The 24,078-nt window shown below is 41.5% G+C and overlaps 1 protein-coding gene across 2 annotated transcripts in view; it reads left to right on the forward strand.

Annotated features, from left to right (window-relative positions):
• The window catches only part of Cdc14a (cell division cycle 14A), a 154,846-nt gene that overhangs the window by 74,183 nt on the left and 56,585 nt on the right, over positions 1 to 24,078 (forward strand). For both annotated transcript variants that reach the window (XM_027395580.2, XM_027395582.2), the window contains exons 6-8: positions 621 to 687; positions 4,160 to 4,222; positions 18,453 to 18,540. In XM_027395580.2, coding sequence (XP_027251381.1) covers positions 621 to 687; positions 4,160 to 4,222; positions 18,453 to 18,540 — 218 coding nt within the window. The remainder of the gene's footprint in view (positions 1 to 620; positions 688 to 4,159; positions 4,223 to 18,452; positions 18,541 to 24,078) is intronic.

Raw genomic sequence — 24,078 nt, forward strand, 5'->3', positions numbered from 1 at the left:
TGTACTAAAATGACTACCAGGTTCTGTTGACCCCTGGCTTTGTTTCCTTTTTGCCTTGGATTCACTGGTTCCCGACAGGAAGTTGTTCCCCTGCCAGAATGCTTATATAGCCATGCATGCTTCACTTTGATGAACCAGCCCAATTCACCATTATTCAGAGTAGTCATGAACTAGGTATCCTGAGATACAGCCTGTGAAACAGAAATAGGAGGATTTCCACAAGTTTGAGGCCAGACTGGTCTACACAGTAATTCCCGGTCAGCTTGGATTATGTAAGAAGATTGTGTTATCCTGCCGCTCCCCACCAAAAGATAACAGTGGCTGTAATATTTAAGTGCTTCTGCTGTACCAGGCACTAGATGGAGGACCTTACATAATTTTTATGGCATCTGATAATCAATCCTTCGGATGACAGCTACTGTCATTACCTTCATTTCATCTACAAGGATACCGAGATTCTGGTAGGTAAAGGAATTCATTCAAGCCTGTACCCAGGGCATACAGGGTAGAAACAGGAATGAAGGCTCGGGCTCTTGAGTCTGCTATGAAGTCCAGCCCAAGTATTTTATTGTTGGAACATGTGATCACGTGTTTCTAATGTCATTTATTTATGTTTGCAGGGACGCATCCTTTGGAAATTGCACTTACAACCTCACCATCCTTGACTGTTTACAAGGCATCAGAAAGGTAATGCTGTCACTCTTTCACCAAAGCTGGGAAAGGAGTCATTGTCCACACCCTTGCCTGGTGTTGGGAGCATCTAGAGTCAGTAAACAGAAGGTCTTTCACTTTCTGAATAATTAATCTGTTAAATATAGTCAGCCCTCAGTTTCTGTGCTTTTTTTTTTTAAATTAAGAGATTTATTTTTTATTAGAAAATTTCATGCATGTATATAATGTACTCTCTTCAGTTTCATAGCCCACTAACCTCTTTCTCCCCCCACCTCCACCTGCTTAGATTCTTTATTCACAAATCCAGGCAACCTCAGATTGAAAATATTTGGAAGTGGAGAGCCCACTTATGTATTGACTGGGACAGGAAAGGGGGGGGTGCAGTGGGGGAGGGTTGGAAGAGAGAGGCCACCCTTCCTCATTTAAGTCATTTGTACTCTGAGACAAATTTACTCCCCGTCTGCTGCTGTGACCATGGCATGGCTCCATTACCCATTTGTCTTATTTTCGAGCTAGCTCTTAGTGTAGGAGGGGCATGAGGTTATCTAAGCCACTGTTGTCAGTGGTTGGCAGTGCGCCAGAATGACCTGAATCAGAAAGTCTTGGGGTGGGGCCCTGTGGTCTGTGTTTGAACAATACCTCCGGGTGATTGATGCACTGTAAAGTTAGTTAATTAAGCATAGTTACTTAATTATTTATGTAGCTAATGGAAAAGTTAAGCAATGTTTGGCATAGGTTGTGCCCGAGAAGCTGTGCAGGCTGTACTATGAATTCTGTAAAGGGCTCAGAAGATATAGCTACATGGTGAAGGGACAGCTGGCATCTGTCAGTCAGAAATATGCATTTAGTAGCAATATTCTAGCTCAAATTTCTGTTTTCTGATGTCACATAAAGTGGACTTTGCCCTATTTTGAGAAAATCAGTGTCAAGACACCATTTATTCAATGTGTCTGTTTATGACTTTACTATTTCATTCTTAAGTGATGTTATGTTATTTAAAAGAATTTTTTAAAGTGCCTAAATGTTTTGCCTGCACATAGGTATTTGCATTATGTGTGTGCAGTGCCTCTAGATGTCAGAAGAGGGCATTGCAACCCTTTGAACTAGAGCTTCAGAGGGTTGTGAGCTGCAACATGCATGCTGGAAACCCAACTTGAGTCCTCAGCAAGAGCAACAAACACTCTTACCTGCTAAGCCATCTCTCCAGCCCCTTCAGATTTAAACTCTCAAAGACATTAAAGTAGTTAAAATTAAACAAAAACAAAAACAAGGAAAGCTATGGGATCATTCAATCCCACTCTTGCCAACAGCATAGCCCAAATGTTCATCCATAAATAGTAGTCTAGAGCTTTATAGACAGGTTACCCAACATGCAAGCCATTATTAAAGCACTTAGGAAACATGCCTGAGGGAAGAGAGCATTTATTGTCCTGGTTATTATTATTTGCCTCCCTTCCATCTGATAGAGGCTGGTTCTTTTGTAGTGCTTATGAAATTTACACAGTTCCCTCTGGACCAGCCCTGCTCCCTATTATGGCATCTGGCATCTCAATATAGAAATTTATGACATCCTTCCTGCCCTACAGGAAAGGTGTGACTTTATGAATAAAGGCTTTTCTAAACATAGTCTTTTCTCATGTTGGGCTATTCTGAAGTACAGATGATCTTTTAAAAGGCTCTGATGGGTTTTTCATTGTGTCAACTGAGACACGTGTGCCCATGTAGACTGCCTTGCTTAAGGTGACACATACAAAGCTATTTTTATGGTACTGAGTGCATATCCTTTTGGGAATGTGTACAGAGCATGCTCATGTTTTTGCCTTTTAAGGGTATTTTCAGACTTTGATATATTGCCATTATCATAACATCTTGTCTATGTGTTTAAAGATAAAGGCAAAACAGTATATTGTTGAGTTTTCTCTGGAGTTAATAGTGTGTATGGATAAACTAATTAGCTATTTATTTTAACCAAATTTATTAATTATTGTTATTTTTGAGACCTAGTCTGTCTTTCTGTGTAACCCGGCTGGCCTGGAATTTGCTATATATACCAGGCTGGCCTTGAATTCAAAGAGGATTAATTGCATTGCCACCATGCCCAACCTAATTAGCCTTTAAAAATTGAAATAATTATAATTTATAGAATGCATTCCATTTGTTTTGTAGGATTTATTCAGTTGGTAATTGTTGCCAGAATTTAGTTTGTCTAAGAACCGTCAGGGAACACATGCTAAAAACTGCCTGTTAAGTGAGGGTAGTTTTCAGAGTTTGGTGTATTGCCATTATCATAACCAATTGTTTATATGTTGTATGGACATGCAGAGACAACCATGTAGTTTAAAGATAAAGGGGGCAAAAAGTGGATTGTTGAGTTTTCTTTGGAATTAATAGTGTGTGTGTCCTGAGTCTGAGGCTGCAGCTCATCTGCCTGTCAAGCATGCTCGATGCCCTGGGCTTCAATCCCCCATGCCACATACATTAGTTATGGTGACACATGCCTGTGGCCCCAGCATTCAGGATGGGAAGGCAGGATGATCAGTATTTTAAAGTCATCATCAGCCAGTTCAAGGCCAGCCTAGGCTATGTGAGAATGTGTCTAAATAAATAAGTATCTTGAAGAACCTGATCTTGTGCCCTGGTCCCAGAGAATCTGATTTACTAGCTCTGAGAAGGGACCCAGGAGCCTATTTTAGTAGTCTTGGTATTGCTGGTATAGAAGATCTGAGTTCCGCTTTCTGAAATGCAGACTCATCTCTATGTATTGCAGCTTGGCTTACTGGCATCTTTGTCTATTTTTAATGACTTGATCATGTAACTTTTAAATGTACCTGTGGTTTTATATCTGGCTGTCATCTCTATAGCGACCCTATTTATTAAAAAGAAAAGTCTTCTATCTTCCTGAAAATATTAGGTGTAAATATGCTAGCTAATTTTAAAGCGTTTTGTTACTGCTTAAAAAATGTATGAGATATTTCTTTTGTTAAAAAACCCCTTCTTTCTTCTGAATTATTATGTTAGCCCAAACTACCATTAGAAAACAAATACCTCCAAAATAGAATGTTAGGGATTTAGGGCCATTAAGTAAAAAATGCCCTTTTTGGTAAATATTATTTTATAATAGAAGGAAGGAGAGTTTTTCTAAGAAGAACTGATTTTGCTCCTGTGTAAGAAGTTAGTCACTGCCATGTATTCTGTGCTAAGTCTGGTTCCTGACAGGTTTTGGCTATAGCTTTTCTAGTCCGTTCCATTTTATGTAGGTTATTGGTTTTGCATATAGAACTGATATAAATTGGAAAGGAGCCACCTTTTGTGGGCACACTTTCACAGTTTCAGTGTTAGAAGTGACTCTAGAGATGCAGTAAAAAGCTGAAGTCCGAGGCTCTTGCATTGAGGTTAGCGGGACCATTTTGTGATTAGATGTCCCAGAATTGATGAGTAGATTTTCACTAGTGTTGTGTGCAGAAAACTAACTCAGTTCTGCTTCTAGGGATTACAGCATGGATTTTTTGACTTCGAGACGTTTGATGTGGATGAGTATGAACATTATGAGGTTTGTACATCTAATTATTTTTTGTGGAATATAATTTCATGTTGGTTAAATTTTTTAAAAAGCTAGTACTCACTATTTCTGGTTAAATAAAAACCATTTATCATTTTTTAAAAAGTAGTGGTCAGCTTTGGTTAATATGGGGTCATCAAGTTTTAATTTGGGGAAGAGATCTATCTATCATCTGTCTGTCTATCTATCTGTCATCTATCTATCTATCTATCTATCTATCTATCTATCTATCTATCTATCTATCATCTATTATCTGTTTATGTACCTACCTACCTACCTATATATTCATTCTTGTCAAACTTTATTGGCAGTCTTTGTGTACCTTTAGCTAGGTAATTTTGAAGTGTAGTTTGGTAATGAAGTTCTGAATTACTTTTACATTACAAGTAAGGTCTCATTTAAGGCAAAAGAAGGTTTTATAATACTTTCATTGGTATGCGTTTGAGTTTGAAACACAGTTGCATGCACTCAGTTCTGACACTTGGTTGCTCTTTCTCCATGGCACCATTGTGAGCTCTGCCTGTTGAGTGGTGTATAGTGGTTAGGGATGCTTGTCTACTCTGGGTGGTGCCATACAGCGGTGCTGAGGATGGGAGAGGTCCAGAGGTGGTTAACTTTTTGGTGTGTGTGTGAGGGGAGGAGCTTGTAGAATGTGAGGAGGACTTACGAGCTTGGGTAGCTCATCTCATTCCCAGGAGAACCATCTACTACATTACTCTTGCTAGCATGTGCAGTAGACTTCCCCATTTGGGCTGCTCTCCAGAGATGTCTTTTTGAATATCTTGCTTGTGTGTGAAATGTGCCCTGTGTTTGAAGATTAAACTGTTCATCTTTCATTCACACTTGGTCTTTTGATTCGCTCATCTGTGCTAATGGAAGGGCATCTGGTTGTTCCCCCGGGCTCAAGAATAGATTTCCCCCTTTTACCCCACCACTGTCTTTTGAGTGTTGGTTTCCCATGGCTGGAGGATGCGTTCCATCTCATTTTGCTCTCTGCTGTTACTTCCTTTGCCCTGGGTCAGAGCTCTTCTCCCTGGACTGTTAAAGTTGCTCTCTGCCTGCCTGAGCAGTGGTTCCTTTCTCAGCCTCGCTGGATAATCTTAAAACAGTGCTCCCTCTTGTCTTGTTCTTGGTCCTGCAGTGAGATGAGTAGCTCTGTGTTCTACTCTCTCAGCTCTGCCAAGCGCTGGCTGCCTCTGGAGCCTCACTGCCATTCCTTGCTATACTCAGTCCTGTTTCAGTCCCTCCGAACTGCCTGTTAACAGTTTGCTTCCCCCTGGCTGAGCTTGCTTTATGCTGTTCTTCATCTTTCTTACCCCTTACTCTTCATTTCATGTGTGTGTAGAGTCTTTGGAGACCAGATCTTCCTTCTGGAATCCCATCCCCTTAGTTTCACCATTAACAATTTGTGCCCCCCCCTTTTTTTTTTACATCAAAGCTGTTTACATACAACTTTCATTTCCTTACTAGGCTGCAAATTCCTGGTAGATGGAACATGGCTTAATGGAAAAACACATTCTGTGTTTTTGTATAGAAATCCTTAAGTTCAGGAAATCTACATCTAACAAAGCTAATAAGTTTAAAATTTGAGACTGTTGTTCAAATTGTGTGTGTGTGTGTATGTGTGTGACATTTTTTGTAGTGGCAGAAGAATCTTTTCATTCTAGAAAGGAAGGAAGGAATGAAGAAAGGAAAGAAATTCCAGAAAACTAGAAATAAAGGTCACTTCATTTGTAATGGACAAGTATGGTTTAGACATCACTTATGCAGTCATTTAAAAAAGTGACTTGACCTATTCTTCTTCTCTTGGAATGCTTTCTATAATTTATTTTTTAAAAGGAAATAGATTCCCCCCACATAATATATTCTGATTATAGTTTCCCCTCACTCTACTTCTCCCCATTCCCCTTTTTCCTCTCCCGTCTGAATCCAACCCCTTTCTGTCTTTCTGTTTCTCATTAGAGTGCTTATAGATGGATTCTTCCTTGTAAGAATAAAACAAGTCCTAAGAAGGCATCTCCGTATCATCCATATATGCATATAGCTACAGTGTGGGTTGAGGTGTTTTACTCTGAAGCTAATGAAGCCTGTATTTTTATAATCCTCTCACTTGCATAAGGTGTCTCTTAATGCACCTAATTGTGTGTAATGCTGTCCTCTAATAATGAACCTCCAAATAAAACAAGTTGCAGTGCTCATCCCCAAAGAGTTTCAAGCCCTGGATCTTTGCCATGTGTGCATGGGCATGGAGGACATACCAATAAATATGCCATTAAATGATAAAGACATTTCAATTAAAAGAGTGATTCAGGTGGGGGGATAGAGAAAGAAAAGGAGACACAAACACTACCACACAGAGAAAAACAAAACACAAGAACCTAGCTGATGTTCCTCCAGCTTAACATGCTGATGTTGAGACAGCTATCAATAAACCTTACTTACAGAGGCAGTGCTGTGTGACTCTCACAAATTAGCCACCCCAACAACTGGAACCTGGTAACAATGAGGTCCTCCTGCTGTCACCGGAATTAGTAAGAACCTGGGCAGTAGGAGCAGAGCAATAGATTTTGGTGACTGTCTAGAAAGTTATTATTATTTTTTTTGGTCAAATGTCTTCATTTTTTTTTTTTTTTTTTTTTTGTATATGGAATGCCTATCCCATCACACAGCTTATCAAATGGAAGGTCACACTCGTGTGGTTGGCAGGTGGAAGGCATTTCACAAACGTTTGCTTACTGAATAATGGAGTGAAGGGCCACTTTTGTGATGGCCTGTGACCCAGGCACTCCTTGTCATAATGTCCCTTGCTGTTTGCACTGCTCCAGGGAGCCTGGTCATTTGGTGACCAGTGAATTAGCCAGAGCGGTGTACTTCATTTCATACAACAAAGCCTGTAATATTCCAGGGAAGGACTTGTAGATTTCAAAGTAGATTTGTATTGTTGACAGCAATTGTGAGACTCACTGGGAATGATTTGGGGGATATTCAGGATGTCTTTTCATAGGCACTTTTTTTCTTTTTATTGAAAATAAATTTTTTTTAAATTAAGTAGTGGCACACAGAGAAGCCCTGTCTTGAAAAACAAACAAACAAAAAGGGCAAAAAGGAAATAGATTCCCCCCACATAATATATTCTGATTATAGTTTCCCCTCACTCTACTTCTCCCCATTCCCCTTTTTCCTCTCCCGTCTGAATCCAACCCCTTTCTGTCTTTCTGTTTCTCATTAGAAAAAAAAAAACAGACTTCTAATGGATAATAATAAAATAATGTCAAATAAGATAAGATTAAGAGAGAGAGAGAAAAAGAGAGCTCTAATACACTTTCCATTGGAGTGTTCTAAGGTTTCTCACTTTCTGTATTTTATCTGTCTGTGGGTTTCTGTATGTGCTCCTGTGTGCTGCAGGAGGAAGCTTCTCTGGTGATTTCTGAACAAGGCACTTATCTATAAGTATAGCAGAATGTCATTAGATGTCATTTTATTGTCATTTTTGTTTTTTAAAAGAACAGTAGTATTTGGGTTTCTCCTAGGGCCCTGAGGTATCTGTTCTTAGGTTATTAATCATTTAAGCAATGCCAGCTTCTGCCTTGTGAGGCGGGTCTTAAATCAGACTGGCTCTGGGTTGGTTACTCCCAGCAGATTTGTGCCACGTTGTACTATCATTTCTTGCAGGGAGTACACAAAGGTTTATGGTGGGGTTGGTGTTTACATTCCTCCTGCGCAGCATGCAGAGTACCTTCCTGTGGCAAAGATGCTAGCATAGCGTGGAAACTCTAGGTAGGCACCTGCTTGACTTCTCCGTGTTCGGTGAGCTGTGTAGATATTGTCTTCAGCAATGGGGGCCTTGCTGTCAGTTTGTCTTGGCAACAGTGTGGGTTGTTTGAGCGTTCTCATGGGACCCCTTTGGCCAACAACTCAATCACATATAAACCAATCCTAGTTTAGAAGCTTCATTTGGTGATGAGAGATGTCCATCTGGGGCTCTGTCTTCCCTCTTCTCTGGTGATTTCATTTAATCGCCTTCATATATTTATATGTTTTAGGAAGCTTCTACTGTGTTAGGTGTCCATACTACACCTCACACGGCCCTTAATTTTAGCTGTATCTTCCCATATTCCCTTGCTTGTTCCCCTCTTGCCTCTTTCTCCCTACTTGATCCTACTGTTCCAGTCCCTACCCCATCCACCCATGACTATTTTAATTCCTTTTCCTAGGGAGCGTTATCTGTCACCCAGTCCCTTACTCTATATCTCTCCTCTCCCCCATGGTTTCTCTATGTAACAGCACTGGCTGTCCTGGAACTCAATCTGTAGACCAGTCTAGCCTCAAACTTACAGAGATCTGTCTGCCTCTGTTTCCCAAGCGCTTGGATTAAAGTCTTGTGCCACCACTGCCCAGCTCTCTCTTTGTGGTTCTATAAGATTGTAACTTGGTTATAGACTTAACAGCTAAATCCATAAATAAACAAATGCATTCTATACTTGTCTTTCTGGGTCTGGGTTACCTTACTCAGGATGATTTTTCTTTCTAGTTCCATCCATTTACCTGCGAATTTTATGTTTTCATTTTTAACAGCTGAGTAATAAATACTCTAGTGTGTAAATAGACTACATTTTCTTTATCCATTTGTTGAGGGACATCTAGGTTGTTTCTAATTCTGGCTATTATGAATAGAGCAGCAATTAACGTGGTTGAGCAAATGTTTTTGTGGGAGGATGAAGCATCCTTTGGGTATATGCTCAAGAGCAGTATAGCTGGATCTTAAGGTAGATACATTCCCATCTTCCTGAGCAACAGCCATATTGATTTCCATGGTGGCTGTACAAGTTTGTACTCCCACCAGCAGTGGAGGAGTGTTCCCCTTGCTCCGCATCTTTGCCAGCCTGAGCTATCATTTGTTTTTGTTTTCTGTTTTTTGTTTTTGATCTTATTCACAGACACCTGTTTAATAAACCACATTTAATATGTAATAGGCTTGAGAAGTCAGGCACTTGGGAAGCTGAGCAGGAGGATTGTCATGAATTCAAGGCTAGCCTGGGTTACTCAGACCCTGTCTCAAGTAAAACCAACCAACCAAAAACAAACCTTAAGCCAGGGAGATCACAGCTCTGTGTGATATTAAAGAGTTCTTCCCTCATTTTCTTTTTTGGTTTTTCGAGACAGGGTTTCTTTGTGTAGCTTTGGAGCCTATCCTGGCACTCGAACTGTAGACCAGGCTGGCCTCGAACTCACAAAGATCCACATGCCTCTGCCTCCTGAGTGCTGGGATTAAAGGCGTGCGCCACCAACACCCGGCTTATTCCCTCATTTTTATGTTTGTGTGTGGTATGCTTGTATGCATATGCATGGTTTTGCGTGTGTGGGGACACACATGTGTTTGTGTGTATAGGGTGGATGTACATGTGTACACATGTGGAGGGCTACAGTTGATAAATCATCTATCATTCTTCTATATTATTCATTAAGGAAGAGTTGGTCTCTCAGTCAAATTCAGAATTCACCAGGATGTGTGGTCTTATTAGTCGGCCTGTTCTATGAATTCCGTGTGTCTGCCTTTGGAGGCTAGGATTACAGGCAGGCCTACCAGATATTTATGCAGGCTTCTGGGGGTCCAGTGCTGATCCTCACACTTGCATGGCATGTGCTCTAGTTGCTGAGTTAGCTCAACCCTTTAAAGGAGGTTTTTATGATCTGAACACTACTGATAAATACAGATGATGGGTCAGTAGAGCCTAAGTACTTCCTTCAAGTCTAACGATGAGCTGAAGCCCATCTCTCAAGGGTTATATCCACTTCCACCTGCCATTCAAGAATCTAAAGCATGCCATCTGTAATTAGCCATATAAATATTTTAAACATTCCAGTAGCCACATTTGGAAATGCTAAAAAGAAACGGTGCAAGTATTTTAAGTAATATATTTCAATTAATCAGTATATCCCACATATTTTTAACATATGTAGTTAATACAGATATTAACAATGAATTATTTTACATTTTTTTAAACATTAGGTCTTCAAAGTCTAGTGTGTAGTTTACACTGTGGTATACTTGGATTTGGTCTGTTCATACTTTAAGATATAGGAGCCATGGGTGTGTGGAATAAAGATCCCACAAGAATGGCAGGCTTGGCCATGTATGTCATGGTCCTCTGGTACGACATGAAGCCTAGGGGAAGCTAGACAGGGTTTATCTTCATGCTTTATCTGCTCTAACTCTTCATGTAAGAGTCCTTTCAATATTGTCCAATTTAGAAAGTTTGGAGAAAGATGCCTCAGGAATTTGGCTGTGTTCATGTGACCCCAAAATAGCTCATTCTCTTTAGGACCGAGAAATAGCACCAGACATTGGTCTGGAAAATGTCTTCTAAATACAGTCCTTCCAGGTCTCATGTCAACCTGATAGTCCTGTTGCTCATACTCACATTGCCCAAACAGGCAGAATCCTGCAGCAATCCTAGGAGTATTCAGAAACAACCAATCAGCCAGCCAGACAACCAAAGTCACTAGATGGTGGTCTACGAGCTCCCTGTATGAATCAGTGTCAACACATTTGTGCTTTCCACCAGGGCTTGTAAGGGATTCCCAAAGAACCCGAGAACTATGACAGCAGCCACTCCTTTGAAATCTAGCCATGGGCCAGTTCAGAAAAAATAACATAGACCTTTTGTCTTTGGGAGAAATGGTGAAGATGAAAGAGCCCTACTGTTTAATTCACATTGTGGCACTGTGTCCCTGTGTGTAGATGGACAGTGTGCCCTCTAGTGGTGACTCAGTGCCGTGCATCCTTCTGCTTTGAGGACCGTAGTTTAGTAAATTGTATATGTGGGTGTCAGCAGTCAAGAGTTTCCCGTATTATTTTGGGAGGAAATTGTTCTTACCAAACAGACCTAAATGCCATGGGCCATTAATGGGGCTATGTTTAATTTCTGTCCACCAGGGAGGATCCGAAGCTGGATTCTCAATTCCTTAGCTACCACTGCTTTCCAGAAGATATTCTGGTTTTGATAAATGGTCCATGAGAAGGTGACCTCACAGGAAAACGGAGAGGGAGGTTATCTACTAACAGTACCCTTTCTTTCTTTCTTTCTTTCTTTCTTTCTTTCTTTCTTTCTTTCTTTCTTTCTTTCTTTCTTTCTTTCCTCTCTCTCTCTCTCTCTCTCTCTTTTTTTTTTTTCTGAGACAGGGTTTTTCTGTGGCTTTGGAGACTGTCCTGGAACTAGCTCTTGTAGACCAGGCTGGTCTCAAACTCAGAGATCCACCTGCTTCTGCCTCCCGAGTGCTGGTACTAAAGGTGTGCACCACCAATGCCTGGCTAAGCAGTGCCCAGTACCCGTTCTTAGTCGGGCATCGGATGGCATGGGCATGGGATGGCTGAAGAAATGTGGAGAAAGGAATTCCAGTGGTGACATTTTTTTTGGGGGGGTGCTCATTCCTATGGTTCACATTTATGACCCCCCCTTAGCTTTTGGCTCATGTGAGTAGGTAGAGTTTAAAGTTCAAGATCAATGTCAGAACTTAGCAACTACTTAGATTGCTTTCTTTGAGCGATTTTGTGTCTGTCATTATCGTCCCCATCCTAATAAATCTGCCCCCGTTTTGAAGACTGCTTCTGTGTGAACTAGCTCTGTCAATAGGAGGATATTTTTTTCAGATTGTCAAGCTATTGGTGACTCGGCCTTGCTCTTTTACATTCTGACAATCTAGCCGCATCTTGACCTTGGCAAGTAAGAGCCACACACCTGCCTACTGTCTCCTGATGACAGAGGTCCTGCTGCTGCTTTTGAAGACACAGGGCTTCTTATTGGTTTTACCATGGCACACAGAAAACACGATCATATTTGCTCAACACCCAGCAAACACAGATCACACCTGTTGGCAGTTGGGGCCTCTGCTTGTCTCAGTCCCTACACAGACAGCGCCATTCTGATCCCTCTGATGAGGGAAACTTTGCTTTTCCAAAAATAACTCTGGGACCAGGGAGAAGGCTCAGTCAGAAGCATGTCTGCCAAGCAAACATGGAGGTCAGATTTTAGATTCCCAGAACCTATGCAGGAAACTGGCTCAGCGGTGTGTAGTCTGTAATCCTAGCACTTGGTGGAGGTGGAGGAGAGCGTTGAGGCAGGAGGTTCACTCTATTTAGTGGTTTATTGAGAAGCCGTTCTCAGCCTGTGTAGCTCATCTTAGCATTAGATAACACAGTTTACACATCTGTGTCTTCCATGTACTCTGTGTGCTTGGGGGCTAAAATGGTGCCTTATTTGCCTGTTTGTGAATAAAGGAACCCACTAGCAGAGTGTGCACACCACGGGCTGTCACTTGGCATTTAGGAAATGAAATAACTAACAGGCAGATGAGCGGAAGAGCATTGAAAGTAGAACACAGTGTACTGCAGGAACCTCGTGTCATCTAGTTCCAGTGGAAGCCGACCAAACCTTTTGTTTTTTATTTTTGAGCTTATGATTTAATTACAACACTTCTCCCTTCCCTTTCTTCCCTCCAAACCCTTCAGTCATACCCTTCCCACTCTCCTTCAAATTTATCCCTGATTATTATCTTTTATCCCTGATTATTAATGCATGCATCTATGTATATGCATATACATATATCCCTAAATATAACCTGCTCAGTCCAGATACTGCTACCCTTATGTATATTTTCTGCACTGACCATTTCGCTTTGGACAAGCAATTGGAGTGGGAAGACCATCTCTCCCATTCCAAGATTTCATCAGTTGCCTGTAGTTCTTTGTGTAGAGTTGAAGCCTCATGGGCTTTTCTCTGCCCAGTTTGGTGTGTTCATTGGTAAAGTACTTGTTCAGCTCACATTTAGGCAGTCATGTTGGTGAGACTTTATGGGTGTAGTCTGATATTGCTAGGAGTCACAGTCTCACAGTAAACTCCCTAGACTGAAATGTTTAACTAGGAACCCATTCTGATTTTGTAGTAAGCTTCCAGGGAACAGTCTTTATGGCTAGGTTACCTTTTCCGTCTAACATTTCCCAACGGAGTTATTTCAGTTTTAGACTACTTTTTGAAACGATATACTTTTCTTTCAACATCAGCTCATCTTTGAGATTTTATAACTTCAAAAAAATCAGTGATTTGCAAAATAGATCTAAGATCGGGTTTGTATGTCATGCCAACTTAGTTTATCATATGACTTGGGTCTGTCAAGGCTGACCATGGCCTTCATTATTTAAGGAAACTGTCATCCTAACCAGTTAATGTTGACTCTTGAGGTTTCTCTCTAGCACATTCTGTAAGAACCAGTGAAGTTCGTTAGGTCTTCCATTTCAGGTCAACAGCAGGAGTTGAGTGTGTGATGGGGCAAGGCTGTGCTTGGGAGTGGCTCTGTAAAGCAAACTGGAATGGAATCTGGATGCTGCTTGGTCTGTGATTCTCTCTTGTTCATAGATTGTGAGCAGGACTGTGTACTCCTGCCCACAGGACTGGGGTCAAGCAGGCCTCTGAGTGCAGGTGTGTGGGCATGTCCTCAGCCATCTGGAGCAATTACAGAGGAACACCTCCCACGGGGATCTGGCTATGACAACTATTTGAAACATGCTCTAGCGCCATCTTGTTGTATTTATTTCGCCACTCGAAGGCCACGAGTTTAAGGAAGTCAAATTCCTTCCTGACCACTACAGCTGCTGCTTGGGAGAGACCCAGGGTTTCCACACATGCTAATAAATCACACTCATTGCTAGTTACAGATCACATGGGCTAAGTCTATAACACTTTTTTAGGTTTCCCTGTCTTAAACTATTCCTTATGTTTTTTCCCCTCCCTCTTTAATTATTGTTTGATTTCTTTTCTTTCCTCTCTCTCCCTTCCCTGCTTTCTTTCTCCGTATCTTTTTGTGTTTTGTTTTTTGTTTTTCTGAGATCGGGTCTCACTGTAGCCCAGGTGGCCTGGAACTCATAGCAGGTCTTCTGCTTCAGCTTTCCAGGTGCTGGGGTTGTAGGTATGTTCTCCTTTTTAACTTCCAAACTATTTGAGATGCGGTCTCTATAACTACTATGTTCCTGCCAGCATAGGAGTATCCAAAACCTAACAGGCCAGGTTTGGTCTTCCTTGGGCCACTCTGGCCAATCTCTAATTGTGAAAACATTTTCCTTCCTCACGTTATAAGGTGGTGGCTCTTGCATTTTTCTTCTTGTCATATCTGGTAATCTTTTTCCAACTTTTAAGTCTTTTTGTTCTCTTTGCCCACCCTGGGATCCTGCTATTATAGGACCTCACGACTTCCGGTTGAACTTGCTCTCTGTGTTTTTGAGTACACTGGCTTTTAAGTTTCAACAACAACGTGTTTACTGCTGTTCCCAGGCCTCATCTGATGAGCATTAAAATGACATCAGCAAGCATGCTGGAGATTTGCCTGTGGTTGTGTCTGCAGTGGTGCTCACTGGCCTGGACTATTGGAGCAATCTCCGTCTCTCTCTCCCATCTCTCTCTCTTGCTCATGGTCTGTCTTCCCTACTGTCTATCTCCTCCCCCAGTCAGTCCACACTGGATAGGCCCCATTCTTCCACCACATTCTCATTCAAAAGCGGAACTTAACCAATAATCTGGAGTTTGATGCTTATCTAGAGACAAAGGAAATGGAAACTTAATTTTAACCCAATAACTCAGATATTGATGATGCTTTCAGCTCACAAGGGGTCCAGCTTCATGACACTATTTGTGTTTATGTGATGAAGCTGTACTATCAGTTCGAATTCATTGTTTCAGAGGTTATGAAAATGCAAAAACATCTTTAAGATGAATTTTTGAAAAGACATTGCAGCTGTCACCTTAGTTTTTAGAGCACTCTTTCTGCCACCCTCGTCTCTGACGAGCCTCTTGGAAGGTATACAGCAAGTTCAGTGAAGATTTTCCCTAACGGATAGAGGGATGGTAGCAGTGATTTCCTCCTGGGGTTATTGTAGGGTCTGGATGAGCTACACGCTGTACCATTTTGCAGGGTGGGGACGTAGCTCCTATTTGCTATTATCATCACTGACATTTGTCATTCCCAAATAAAAGCACTAAGCATGCCTTTTACTATTTTGTGTGTAGCACCAAGTTAGAGTTCTTAACAGGTTTTCTTGGAAAATATGCACGATAGAATGATAGAAAACACATATTTCTAGGCTAGACAACTGATATTAGTAGTCTCATCATCAGCCGAAAGGACTTTGTTTCTACTGTGGACCTATGGTAATGGTAAAACGTCCAAATATTTGGGCTGGAAAAGGTATTTGTGAGTAGTACACCATAGACACAAATATATTTTCTGAAAGTGTAGAAATGCGTGCGTATAAGTCAAATTCCATTTTAATAATAGTAACAGCTGCTCAAGAGAAATCGAATCTTTTGTGGACTGGAGAATCCTAGAATACAGTGAGCTGTAGCATCTAAACACATCCATTCTAGAATGTGACGTTAGTCTGTTGGTGTAGTGTAGATCACCTACAGTTTTTTTTAACTGGTGTTTGGTGAGTAGGGAGTTTTACATCAGCTTACGGCACAGAACCACTGTCATCACCTCACCAGCTCTTAGATGTTTCTTTACAGAATGTTGTAGGACTGGAAAGTACCTCAAGTTTCTGTCTGATCCAGATTCTTTGAAGTTTAGTTAGGAAAACAGATTGTGTCATTTTAAATATTCTGTCATCGACACATTAACATTTCTAGAAGTCACTGTGAAAGGGGCACAGAACATGACCAAAGCTGTCTTATATTGTATTAGGTCAGCTACTACTTTTCTTTCAAACTTAAGTCTAAGACCCAAATCTTGTTGTTTATTCTACAAACCTTTCCCAGGCTGTTAAATAGAGCCCACTATTACCTAATGTTTATCATTTTAGGTAGGTAGGTTCGCAAACACAATTCGGTTGATAGTGTGAGTGAGTTTATCTTGCTGATATACTTCAGTGACTTAAGCTCACTGCCTCTATCATATGACTAATTATAAAGGGTTACTATTTAACCATACAGATGTCTATAATCAAAATGAACAGATGTAATACAATATATTCACCTGACCTCCTGAATGGCCAAGGATACGGAAATAGTGAAGAAAGAGAGCCACTGCCTTCTGTCATTGACAAGGAATTGCTTTTGTCTGTTGATAATTGAAAGTCATGTTTGTTCTTGAAATTTTACAATGTATGAAGCTTACCCGTTACTCAAAGGGGGTATATTGGATCATTCATTTAAACTGTTTTATTTAAAGAAGAAACTGTTTAATTTCTTAGTGGAAAGTTGTATATTTGATTCTTTATTCCAATTGTCAGAAAGAGATAGCTAGACCTGAACAAGGGGGAGCTCTTGGTCCCCAGACTGATAGCTGGGAAACCAGCATGGAACTGATCCAGACCCCATGAACGTGGGTGTCAGTGAGGAGGCCTCGGAAATCTATGGGGCCTCTTGTAGTAGATCAGTACTTATCCCTAGCATAGGAATGGACTTCTGGAGCCCATTCCACATAGAGGGATACTCTCTGAGCCTAGACCCATGACTGTGGAAGGCCTCACCTTCTCTGGGGAGCAGAAAGGGTATGGGATAGGTAGGGTGTTAGTGGGGGGCATGGGAGGAGGGGAAAGAGAGGGAACTGGGATTGACATGTAAAACAATCTTGTTTCTAATTTAAATAAAAAATGGAAAAAAAGAGAGAGATAGCTATACATGTGCTTATATATGTCTATAAGGTTTTAGGGTCCCATGAAGAGCCTATGCTTATTATGACTAGGTTACTACAGTGGATACATTTTCAAGATTCCATGTAAAGTTTCTTTGATATCTTTTATGATTGGAAAGATTTTAGGAAAAGAAATTGGCCACCCAAGTTTTGATTTTCATGGAAGTGGCAATGGATAATATAAATGGTAGAGGCTCTGATCTCCTTGTCATTCACGTTCGTTTTGTACTTGCTGAAGAGTACAGGCTCTATTTGGCTCAGCCTCCTATCATGGATGCCCTCACCATATGCCAGAGGGAGAGTTTGTTACATGGAAACACATTGCTTCCCTGATGAAGATGGAGACTTGGGCCGGGGTGGAGTTGTGTGTGTGGAGGTGTGAATATTTGTAATGCATTACACAGAAGTCTCCCAGCCACCTGCAAAGCCTTGGGTATAACCCAATCCCTGTTCCAGTCCTGATGGCTTAGTAGCTCAAGAAAAGGAAGAAAAAGGGAGGGGGTACTGGAACAAGGCAAGGTGACTCATTTTCTTGGTCTTTAGGCCTTTTCTAATGATCACTCTATGTGGACCAAAGGCTAACAATTATCGTTCAGTCAGCCTGCTGATAGATTTTATAGGATTTAAAAACTTATGGAAAGATAGTCGACATTTCAAAGAAAGATTTCACTGGAAATGAAATCTAGTTGTCAGTAAGTCAGCTTTCCAGGGTGGCTAGAGCTAGAAGCAGCTGTCTTATTGCCAGCCTTTGTTTGGGATTGGTGCCCCCTGTAGGAGACTTTAGCTTTCTGGTGTACCTCAAAGGCAGTGAGTGGTTCGAAATGGTTCACTATTGGTTCGCACCTTGCGGGGTTTGAACAACCCTTTCTCAAGGGTCACTTAAGACCATCAGAGAGCACAGATATTTACATCATGATTCGTAACAGTTGCAAAATTACAGTTATGAAGTAGCAACGAAAATCATTTTATGGTTGGGGGTCATGGCGTCTTGGCATTAGGAAGGTTGAGAATCACTGTTCTAAGGTATAGTGAGCTTCATTCCCCCTTTTCTCACAATCTTTAAATCAGTACCAAAAGTAGACATCAGCTCTCCCCTCAAAAACAACATAAACAACCACGAAAAAAAAAAAGCAATGTGTTTACTGTGATCTAGTGTTTTCATTATTTAAAGCCTGATTACTGAGTTCATGAAAGTGCATATATTTCCCATTTTCTCTTATCCCAGCCTATTTTTTTCTGGAATAAACAATACTTCACCTTATTTGATAGTAGACTGACCAGGAGACAAATTTATTTTAAGCCAAATAATTTTTTCAGACAATCTTTTTTTTTTTCATCATTTGGGTAGAAACTTTTCTTAAGTGAATTTACAAATAGTGGTTTGTAAATCAGATCTATCTTGAAGCTTATATTAATTTTCCTTCATGTAAAATTGATCTACTACCAATAGTATGATAAGTGGTTTTATTTGAAAATATTTCCTAAATAGCATAAAAATTATAAACTATTTTCTTTTCTTTTTTCCACAAAATTCTGCCAGCGAGTTGAAAATGGAGACTTCAACTGGATTGTTCCAGGGAAATTTCTAGCATTTAGTGGACCACATCCTAAAAGCAAAATTGAAAATGGTAGGTTGTTTTCTCCTTTGCCACTTAAACATTTATTGATTTTTTGTTCAATTTCATTACCTCCTCTATTTCTGTATACAGTTCTTTTCCTTTGCTAATATACTCTAAGGAATATTTATTCATAATTTTCAAAATTAAATGGTGTATTAAATGCTGAACTTCTAGTATGTGGAGCTATAACCCTGTTTTATTTTTTAAAAGCAGATTTATTTTATTTTTAGTTATGTGTATGTGTGCATGCATGCATCTGAGAGAGAGAGAGAGAGAGAGAGAGAGACAGAGAGAGACAGAGAGAGACAGAGAGAGACAGAGACAGAGACAGAGACAGAGACAGAGACATAGATGCCCCATTAGGGCTGATTACTCAACTTATTCTCTGCCTCCTAACCAAATTTATGAATTTCTGCATTGCCTGCTGCCCACAGCTTCTCTGACCGTGGTTGAGAGCAGCACTCGTTTATGGGCTTGAACAAATGTTTAGAAGGCAGTTTGACAAGGTGTCCAGTTAGCCAAATGACAACAGTAGATATCCTTGCCTCCCGGGGCCGGCAATCTCCCCTGTCATAGGCTCTCGACCGGGTTTGCAGTACCAGGCATGGATTCTCTCCTGTGGAACAGACCTAAAATTCAAACAGAAAGCTGTTGGCGGTCCCCCATGGAGTCAGGCGCTATTGAACACACAGTGGACACATCTTGCCTGACAGGTTGGTCTTATAGCCTGCAGGGTCCACAGCTGTGTAAGACTGTTGGTACTTTTTCTTCCTCAGTAGCCTGCATCTTCTGATGCTATGAAAGTTAGCCAGCAGGGAGAAAGTTTCCAAATCAGTTCTGGCTTGATTTTTCTGTGTTCTTCATCCTAAGTATGTTGTGTCGTCAGCAATAGGGTCTTACAATCTAGCTATGGTGGGTAGCTAAGGAAAAGCTGCGATTGTAAAAATAGTTGATCAAATAGCTGTTTCTAGCTTTATAATCAGGGGATCTGGGCAGAAGGCATTGTGTGAGTCTTGAGGGTGTGTCTGTGTGAACAAAACAACTAGGACACCTATTGAGCCACCTTGATTCATGCTGTGTTGGCAGTGGGGAAAGAGCAAGAGTAGGCCTCCTTTTTTTTTTTTTTAAATAAATTAAAATCGATTAAATGGATTATAACTATAGAATGAAACACATATCTTGGATTTTAGATTTCAAAACAACTTTTTAAATGGACAGTGTGCACTCCCTCCAACCCTCTAACACACACATCACATACTCCCAAGGGCTGGAGGAAAGCTTGAGACAGAGAATCCCAGAAATTTGAAGCCTTGTAGTCAGGTTTAAGCCTGGCTCCCCTGTCCCTTACTGGTTGCGGGACCTGCAATGAGCTTGCTAACTTCTCTGAGCATCAGTTCTCTTCCAGTAAGGGGAATTGACATCTCAGTCATCTCTGAGAACTAGAGATAACTTAAGGAGTCAGGTCTGTTTGCAGCTACACAATTATGTTTTTATCACGGCCGAGCTAACCGACGAATTATCACACATGGACTAGTCATGAAACTCAGCCTTCTTCACTTTCCCAACTTTAAAGCGAAGTGCTGGGAAGAAATGAAATCTCTTTTATCTCTGAAGTTAAACGTGTTTGGTTAGCCTGCTCTTTTGCTCTCTGGGTCCTGTGCCTCACTGATGCCATATCGCCATCTAGTGGTGAAATGGAGTAAGGGCTGGGCGAGCCACCCATTAGCCCTGGATAGACTGGTAAATTCCCAGGAAACCATATTGCTATCCAAACACGATGATAACACTGTCACACACCTGTTGAGAAGTCATAGGATATTTTGATTATTTCTTGGCCTTAATTAATTAAAAGTCACTTTAAGAGTTTTATTTTGTTTGCTTGTTTTTAAAATCCCATCCTATTCTCTTACACAGAATCCTGACAAATAGTGTGGAGTTGAGCCTTTCATGAAATAGGCACTGGCTCAGGTGCTGGAATCTGAGTTAAGGGTTTTAACGCTGCCTGGCTATGTGTGCGTGGACCAGTAAGCTATCCAGGCATTACATAGTCTGTAAGTGTGGGGTTTCACAAGATAATCTATATGGGGCACTTTGTATGGTGCCTGGGGACACAGCAGGTGATCAGTAATAATTAGGTATTGATACCATCATCATCATCTCAGTGTCCCGATACCATATATTTACAAGTATGCCCAGGTGCTTTCTTAAAAGACATCCATGCTTTCTCTTGTACTTGAGGTGTGTTAGCTCTATTCCAGATGGACATTTCTGTATAGGCAGAAATTCTCGCGCCTTGTTGACAGTGGGAGCAGATAGGCATCCAACTTGGCAGGAGCTATCATAAGGTTCAAGGGATGCGAGGAATCTATGCAGAGGCTCCCAGAAGCTGCCACAGCCAAACAGACTTGGAGTCCCTCCCTTAGCCATTCCTCATATGGTACAAAAGCTTTTATTTCCTCATGGCAATCGCAGCCATTTCCACTTTGTCCTGAGTCTGTTGTTGGGAAATTATCTTACCAAGGAAACCAACAGGACAGCAGACTTGATTTTTTGTATGTAGAAAGCACATGTCTCCTTTCTGTGTATAAATTGCTGTGTCCACACAGGGGAAAAAAACTCCCTGTTTGCACAAATGCAGCCAGGCTGGGATTAGTAAATCCTGCCTTCCAGTTCTGCCTCTGTCTTTTGTTGACCATGGCCAAGCTCACCAGATAGTGCTCCTCCTTGCAGGAAGTAGAGCCAGTTCTGATAAATGAACCGAAATGACATCTATTGGCCTATGTGGGGTAGCTCACAAATGGCAAGAGAAGGCTGGAGAACTAGAAAATGGGCAGTAGCCAGAAGAAATAGTGTATCTTCAGGGGCCATATAGGAGAATGGGAAACATGGCCAGGAAATCCAGCCAGAAGGAATTGTTTGTTATTTACTCATTTAAAAAATTTCAAAATTAGCATACATGGTATTAGATATCATTTAGGTATTTTTGAAAAAAGTGTGTTTGAGTCCCTATACCGCATCCCTCCACCATCTCACCTACTGTCCCTGTATCCCCTCCCTCCATCATCTCACCCACTGTCCCTGTATCCCCTCCCTCCATCATCTCACCCACTGTCCCTGTATCCCCTCCCTCCATCATCTCACCTACTGTCCCTGTATCCCCTCCCTCCATCATCTCACCCACTGTCCCTGTATCCCCTCCCTCCATCATCTCACCTACTGTCCCTATATCCCCTCCCTCCATCATCTCACCTACTGTCCCTGTATCCCCTCCCTCCATCATCTCACCTACTGTCCCTATACCCCATCCCTCCATCATCTCACCTACTGTCCCTGTATCCCCTCCCTCCATCATCTCCTCTGCTGTCCCTGTATCCCCTCCCTCCATCATCTCCTCTGCTGTCTTTATACCCCATCCCTCCATCTCACCTACTACTCCTATACCCCATTCCTGCATCATCTCATCTACTGTCCCACACCCAACCCCCTTTGTTTACCTCCCCCTAGTCTCTTGTTCCCACTTTAATGTCAGTGTGCCCCTCTGACCTTCTTTCCTCGGCTTCCTTAGCACCCTTTTCCCACCCTCTCTTGGTCTTCTTTCTAGTTTTCTAGCTTTATTTGTATCTATGTCCATTTCTATAAATACCTGTATATATTACAAACACAGATGAAAGAGAACATGTGGTTTTTGTTTTCTGAGTGTGGGTCACCTTGCTTAATATTATGCTTTCCAGCCCCATCCATCTTTATTTTTTTCCTGCAAATTTAATTTTCTTTACAGATGAGTAAAATCCTATTGCAAATTGGTACCAAATTTTCATTATCCCCTTATCTGTTAATGGACATCTAGGCTGGTTCAAAAGCCTCTCTATTGTGAATAGGGCAGCCATAAATATGGATGTGTAGGTATCTCTGTGGCCGGATTGGAGTCCTTTGGATATATATTTTTAATTTTTTGAATAATTTCCATAATGGCAATACTAGTTTGCTCCCCACCCACAGTGAAGAAGGGCTCCTCTTTCCATACATCTTTAACAGTGTTTGTTGTCAGATTTCTTGATGTCAGGCATACACAGGGAATTTAGTACAGAGAGTTTGTCACAGTGAAGACTAACAAGAAAGACAACCATGAAGAATGCAGGAGGTCATGGAGAAGGCAGTGAGCCCCCTGAAGGCTGGGCGTGATGACAGAAGCAAAGGAGGGTTGGGAGGACTGAGGAACACGGAGGAGGAGCCTCTGGGGGTGCTCAGAGCTCTGAGGGGAATGCTCATGGCTGTGTAGATTTGGGGCTTGAGGAATGGACACCCCGAGAGAGGCTCTGCTGCCAGAGAAGACATCTGGCTTGTGCTCGGCATGCAGCTAAGGTGGGAATTCTGGCTGAAAGGCTGACAGAATGAGGAGAAAGCCTCTCTTTGGTCGCCCTGTCATCTCTCCTACTTTGGGAGCTTACAGGTAGGATGCTAGAAAAGTACATGCATATAGACTAGTGCAAGGTCTTAGATTTACAGAGTACAGCATTAAAGGGCTGGCTTGAGGCCTAGAGAAAACACAGTTGACAGGATGAGCAGGACACATAGCCAGGAGTACAGTGTGGAAGTCCTCTGGCTCACTCTCTGAAGCCCATCATCCCAGTGAACTCCACATGAGGTCATTCACTTGCCTGGTCTGCCAAGAATCTGCCAGCAATTGGTGACCCCTGAATGGAGAAATGCTGAATGATTGATAGGTGGTAATTGGTGTGCTAGGAAATTAGTCTTTTTAGCTCTTGGGGCTGTAAGGCTTACAGTGATCCAAATTCCCAGCGGTCACTGTGGATGATTGGCCAAGAGAAGATCAGTGACCCAGTTGCCTATGAATGTCCCAGCAATGCTCGCTTAGTAGGGAACATGCCAGGGCAATCCGGAGATTGTCTCCCCCACAGTCAAGAAAATGTTTACCAAAAGTTACTCCCTAACTTTCCTTGAAATGCTAGTATTTCAGTTGAAAACACACACACACACACACACACACACACACACACACACACACACACACACACACACAAACACACGTATATATTTATGCTACACGTATGATTGATTAAAACGATGTGTATATACTGTGGAGTGGCTGTCAAGTTTAACACATGGATCCAGTCCAGCACACTTTTTAACTATAGTCAGAATGTTGTACACTAGGGTGCTTGGCCATATTCCTCTTGTCTAATGGGACCCTTTGGCCACCATCTTCCCAGTTCCCAGCTGTTATTTTAAGGAGGTAATTTTGAGAAATCTTAATGCTGTGGCTTAGACATTGCAAATGATAATTAATTATAACTCTGTTTTTCGGGGTGTTGTGCTATAGATGGAAACTGTACCTCTGGCTTCAAAAAAGCTTTAGCTGAAGATGACATGCATTTGTTAAGTAAAGAATAGTGTTCAAGGAGGAATACTGGTCTGTCACCCCAGCACTACTCTGCACATTTTAGGACTTCAGAACTGCCTTTGTGTGGGGGCTCCAAAATGGTGTTCCCAGTATTCATATTCTAGAAGTTGCTATTTTCATATTTA

The sequence above is a fragment of the Cricetulus griseus genome (assembly GCF_003668045.3).
Source record: "Cricetulus griseus strain 17A/GY chromosome 1 unlocalized genomic scaffold, alternate assembly CriGri-PICRH-1.0 chr1_0, whole genome shotgun sequence".
Classification (NCBI taxonomy): Eukaryota; Metazoa; Chordata; class Mammalia; order Rodentia; family Cricetidae; genus Cricetulus; species Cricetulus griseus.